This window comes from Phoenix dactylifera, chromosome 13 (genome assembly GCF_051530095.1).
Source record: "Phoenix dactylifera cultivar Ajwa chromosome 13, Ajwa_hap1_PhDact_Kaust_v1.1, whole genome shotgun sequence".
Lineage (NCBI taxonomy): Eukaryota > Viridiplantae > Streptophyta > Magnoliopsida > Arecales > Arecaceae > Phoenix > Phoenix dactylifera.
This window is the reverse complement of record NC_143202.1, coordinates 27,262,710-27,268,354: the sequence shown is the minus strand read 5'-3', so window position 1 is coordinate 27,268,354 and position 5,645 is coordinate 27,262,710. Positions and strand designations below refer to the sequence as shown.

Below are 5,645 nucleotides of genomic sequence, written 5' to 3'. Positions count from 1 at the left end.
ATATGCCCTCATAAAAATTGGTGCAATCACAAAGGACGGAAGCCTGGAAAAATGGGTTTGGGCCGTTTGCCACGGACCGCCGCTTTGCATTCTCGTGGCGGTTAAAGCAGTTTTAGTGTACCTCAGTACCTCAATGAAATAAAAACTTCCCACTCCGCGAATCCGATATTTAGACGGTTCGGATCATAGCGTAGCGGAGAGCAATGCGCATCACCATCCCTTAGACGAGACTTCTACAACCGTTAGATCTAAATCGCAGGAGGTACACGCAGAGAAAGCTTCTTATTAAACTCGCCCGCGGATTACGAGAACCTGCGTTCTAACGGCAACCACCGCCTCTTTCTTTGCCGCCCAAATCTCAAGCACGCTGGCTAGGGCTCTTCCATCTCCCCCAATTCCGTCGCCGTGGTGAGTTTCTCTCGATTTCCATCTCATATAAACCAAATTCCAGTTCATCTGATGGAAATTTCTCGTTCTAATTCGTTCCTCTTTTGATATATTTTCTTTGATTTGATTGGTTCTTTCTGTTTATAGCCGCAAGGAGATTACATAAAGCTCCACCGGAAGCTCTATGGCTACCGGCTCGACCGTTTAGATCGAAAGCGGAAGGAGGCTCGGGAAGCCTGCAAGCGATCCGATTATGCCCAAAAGGTGCATTTTTTCTTATTATTTTCGACAATTTTCTGATTTTTAGGTCTCTTCTTAACATTTCAATTAATTGTTTACTTGATAAACGGCAACACAGGCTCTTGGTATTAAAGGGAAGATGTTCTCCAAGAAACGGTACATGAGGACCGCTGCGGATGCGTGTTTAGTCCTACATCGGCTGTTTGCCGAGAAGATCATGGGTACTTATACATGAACCTAAAAAATACCTTCTCGGTAGCCTTTTTGGGTAAGATCCTGGGTTATGAGATGGTATGCCTAGAAGACGCTGATGAAGAAAACGTAAGTCTTCACTGCAACCCAGAAAATTCACTCTCATTTTGATGAAACTGCTAATAATATTAATCAGAATAGTCATAGAAGAAATTTTTCTCTTTGGATGACAACACCTTGTCATTGTTGCCTGAAATTTACTAATATGAAAATCATTATGTGGAGTAAAAGTAGTCTCAGGCTACCTTACTGTAGCTGAACAAATCCTGCTTCATGTCGATGTTGTCTGTTGTTCTTGCCCCATATATGATGGATCAGATATCATCCCATAATCAAAGTTTTTTGATATGTTCAATGATGTTTGATCTGTTTTGCATGCATACAAGAATGGACATGCACGCAAGCAAAACCACATGTTGGTACGCTCTTATTTATCCTTCTGGTCCTTTGCAGGCTTGCTATACATTAGTCATTGTCAATAGGTGGAAGGTAGATAAGCCGGTTCATGAGGGAGCTGTTCCTGCATATCTTCTGGATCGTGACATTACGACACGTGCAAAGGTTGCCAAGCCTGTCTTGAATCTTGGATTGTTCCCATGAAATTTTTTGGATCTTTAACTACGATCTTGTCTAAACATATGACATGCAACTTGTATTTGTTTTCTATTTTGCAGGTTCTTAGCAACACTATCAAGCAAAAGAGGAAGGAAAAGGCTGGCAAGTGGGAGGTCCCACTTCCAAAGGTAAACTGCATTGCTGAGATGGTTCTTTCTGTGACATTTTAAACTATTCTGAGGGGTGTTTTCTTTTAAACACTCTCAAGTGGTTTCAGACTAGATTTCTGAAGGAGAGAAGTAGGCTGCTGTTCCATGGTCCTCTTATGTAGGTTGCTTTGTTTTCTTCTCCTTTCATGTTTAGCTTTTTGAACACCAACATTTCCTCTTTTCTAGGTCAGGCCTGTGGCTGAAGATGAGATGTTTAAAGTTGCTCGTTCTGGCAAGCACAAAAGTAAGTTTCCAATAATTTAACCATATTACTAGCACACACAAAAAAAAAATGTTTTTCTTTATCCAAAAAAACATTAAATGTTTTTCATTGTTCAACAGGAATTTTGGTCATGGGATCACCATCTTTACATCAACCCCCCCTCAAAAAGTAAAAAAAAGAAGAGAAATTGCATTCATGACCCCCAAATAAGTACTGAAATGACACTAAATTAGTCCTTTCAAGCCCTTGTTAGTGTTCTCCAAGCAAAGCCTGGTTGATGCCTTTAACCCTTCTTTTATGCACTATGAAATGTCGATGCCATATATTTTTTGTTTTGTGGAATTACTGGTTCCTTGCAGGGCAGATCTGATTTGAAATAGATAGATTTGCCAGTGTCGATGGGATAAATAACCGAACAACCTGAACTCTATGCTGATGGTGGAATCCTCAAAGATGATGTTTCCTTCCAATGATTCTGTCTTGCACAACATGATGGGGTCTTATATTGAAATTCCATGAAGTTGATCTGCCTTTTTGATTTCCTGTTCTTTTCTGATAAAACCCTTTTGGTAGCTTATTCAAATAATGATGTAAAAGCAATAGTGATAGAAAATTAATTCCCTTTCAAAATGCTGATTTATAATCTTTGTCTAATATAAGCTGAAGATATGCCTCACCATATTGAGAAGGTTTCGATATTCAGCTAAGCAGTGGAAGAGAATGGTCACCAAAGTCTCATGTGTAGGACCAGAGTTTACAAGAAAACCACCAAAAAATATGAGCGTTTTATCCGTCCAATGGGATTGAAGTTTACGAAAGCTAACGTGACACATCCTGAACTTAAATGCACCTTCAATCTGGGCATAATTGGGATAAAGAAAAATCCAAACGGTCCAATGTACACATCTCTTGGTGCTGTAACAAAGGGAGCTATCAGTGAGGTAATTAGATGCAACCTTTTTACTTGTTGGCTGCTTTTCTGAACAGGATATAACTGGTGGGCAGCAGGATTTAGGCTTCCACCCTCTCAGTTAGATAGTCGGAGAATTATTAGAATGTTGTGGACGGTGACTTCCTTTATAATCTATTTTTTAATTGTGATTTTCAAAGACATGATAGATGTTCACTGTGGAATTTCATGTGAATGTGAGCCAACTTGGTCTTGTTACACCTGGTGGAAAAGTTCTGGGGTGAGAAACTTGTCGCTCGTCAAGAGATATTTGTCATTGTTTTTTTTTTTTTTTGAAATTTCTGAAACGTTTACCTCATGCAGGGAAATATGCTCAAGTCACAAATGATCCAGAGAATGATGGTTGTATAAATGTGGTTCTGCTTGTCTGAAGGCTATGACTGCTCTCACCCTTTTTCAAAGCTGTTGATAGCAGCGAGACATATCGGCGAACTTATCTGAAAGCTCAATCCATAGTAGGGAAGCCAATGCCAGGTGGGACTCAGTATTTGACATTTGAATCACTGACCAATGCTGAGAGTCAAGTAGCCACCATCTTTACATTGATAACGGGCCGACAGAGCAACGTAAATGCGCATATAGATAGGTTTGAAACAGTAATATTTGTATAAGAAACTTGTGTTTTCTTTTGATGTAGAGACTGCATGACCTGCAAGTGAAGGCTTTTGGATGTTTGTTTTTTAGCCCATCAATCAGAACAAGTCACGCATGTTTTTCATTTTTTTTCCTAGTGATTTCTTCTGATGAAGAGCTGGTGGAAAATGTGTCCCAACCTCTCTCTTGTTAAATAAATTGCTTATTAGCCACTTCATGCTGGGTGGCTGTTTATTGTTCTTGCGATGTGTTTTAAGGAAAAGAATGGGGCAGGGAACCCAATCCATTTTATTAAAAGAGAATTGGCTCAGGACTAGCAAGTACAGAAACGAGAAATGAAAAGAAACCAAAAAGTTACTTTATCCAAGACTAATTTGATCTTTTCCTTGATCTGCTCTGGGAGACATAAGGAACTTCTGATGACTTCTTAGTCTTCTTGTTCAGCACACTGGAAGCCTCGAATTCATCCTGAGCAAAATATTCCAAACTTATGATTGAAACCAGGATATCCATCCAGCCCTAAATCTCAATTTGGAGTGGGGATTTCCTGAGATCATCAGTGTCCTTAATGTTGAAGAACTGACCAGAAACTGACCAAACTATTCTGGCAAAGTGGTAGAAAAAGATGGTCAGTGGACCAAACTATTCTGGGTGATTCCAATTACTCTTTTGGAGATTATTCAGCAGTTAGATCTTGTCCATGCTTAAAAAGCTCATTGCAGATCTGACCCCTTCAATTGAACAGGAATGTTCCAAAAATTCTTTCGCCCAGTGAACCTAATGACACCATTCTCAGGAGCATCCGATTCTGAGCCAGGACATCATGTTATAGGTATCCAAGGCTAGGATCAAGCCAACCATATTGGAACCATCCTGAAAAGTAAGCAGAGAGAGACGTGCTCCCTCCACGTAGAAGACAACCATGGAGAAAGCTAGCGGCCCCTGGAATCTCAAAGGTTGAACGAGATGCTTCCAGAGCGCAATTTCTTGTCGACAAGCGGCCGACGGTTAAGATCATAGGATGCTACGCTAAAGATGGAGACTGTTTCTGAGGTGGATATATTGGAACAAAGAATTTTTTGAGCTCCTAACAGAGACTTGTCTTTGTCCTTGCTCCGGATCGCTGTGACCCTCGTATATGCTCTTATCCTTAAGATATGAGTTGCTATCCGTTGACAGATCAATCTAATAACATATTTTCTAGACTCAAATATACACAAGCACTATAATTTGTTTGGTTTTCATTTTGTTTAATCACATCCATGTGTTGTTTGATGGGAATGATGGCCTTATTTTGAGAATGATGAGTGAATGATTTCTTTTGATTTGAGTCAATTATTATTATTTTTTTTGTTACATCAGCTATTCATACTAATCTCGCATGAGCATAGCCAGTACTGTCAAGAGAGAGAAGACATCTCAGTAAAGACAGAACAAAAGAAACTTTTTGGAATGATGTGCAGTATAAGAGGTAACTCAGGCAGCAGTTCTGTTTGTCTCTTGGTACACGTGCATAATTTGGAAGGCATCACACTCCCTCACTAGCCATCGTATGTCGTCTAGGAACGGATGTTCTGATCTCCTTCTTTTCTTTTTTAGTATCCACTCAATTATCATGGTTGAATTTTCTTAAGGATGATGCTTCCAGCTCTTAACAACTCTTTGAGTCAATTATTTACTAATCCAAGTATTTCACTGTAGAGCAATGCGGCAATAGGATTTGCACCACAAATATGTTGTGGTGACACTGTGATTAAAATTACGTATCTCATTAAAAATCTGTTGTTCAAACTTCCAAACACCAGCCACAACTAGTTTTATGTGCAGGGAAAAAAGCGGACAATAGAGTAGGCAATAGCTGCTGAGTCCCGCATCCACATGCAATGTCTCCAGCCAGTACCTGCACCCTAATTACAGCATCTTCGCATACTTACCCCTCAGGTACAGACAAACATCTTGACGTCCATGTGTATCAATTGCACGTCTTGGCTGCTGTATGCGCGTAGTCTCCGTGTAACGCGCTGGCAGCCGATCGATCATTCCCGAGAGTCCTAATCAAACACTCCGCCGTCCGTCAAATATTCGAATATTCCAGAAACCGACCCCAAAATTTCCCCGCCCAACGAGTTCTCTCCACGTCATCAATCACGCGCCACGCCAGTCGTCTCACCCTCCACGTCAGCACATCTTCACGTGGCTCCCGCGAAATCCCCCC

At 40.6% G+C, this 5,645-nt stretch overlaps 1 protein-coding gene across 8 annotated transcripts; it reads left to right on the top strand.

Annotated features, from left to right (window-relative positions):
• The first annotated feature begins 278 nt into the window (after window positions 1-278).
• On the top strand, window positions 279-3,664 carry LOC103703145 (uncharacterized). Of its 8 annotated transcripts, none has more exons than XR_015972522.2 (9): window positions 279-408; window positions 535-651; window positions 746-948; window positions 1,333-1,440; window positions 1,554-1,622; window positions 1,830-1,887; window positions 1,986-2,807; window positions 2,977-3,056; window positions 3,140-3,664. XR_015972522.2 is itself a non-coding variant. In XM_088709562.2 (7 exons), exons 3-7 carry the CDS (start codon window positions 859-861, stop codon window positions 3,205-3,207), a joined length of 393 nt encoding a protein of 130 aa, XP_088565688.2. In that variant the 5' UTR covers window positions 279-408; window positions 535-651; window positions 746-858; the 3' UTR covers window positions 3,208-3,352. The 8 variants fall into 8 exon arrangements, 2 of the variants coding, with proteins under 2 accessions (XP_088565688.2, XP_088565689.2); XR_015972524.2 differs by having other exon boundaries at window positions 1,835-1,887; window positions 3,140-3,598; XR_016398183.1 differs by having other exon boundaries at window positions 2,986-3,056; window positions 3,140-3,598.
• Window positions 3,665-5,645: the final 1,981 nt, after the last annotated feature.

Bases quoted from the DNA above. Each gene is read 5' to 3' on its own strand.
- LOC103703145 (XM_088709562.2), top strand. From the start codon at position 859: ATGAACCTAAAAAATACCTTCTCGGTAGCCTTTTTGGGTAAGATCCTG. The intron at 1,623-1,829 runs GTAAACTGCATT...CCTCTTTTCTAG, and splicing joins GGGAGGTCCCACTTCCAAAG to GTCAGGCCTGTGGCTGAAGA. The intron at 1,888-3,139 runs GTAAGTTTCCAA...TACCTCATGCAG, and splicing joins TCGTTCTGGCAAGCACAAAA to GGAAATATGCTCAAGTCACA.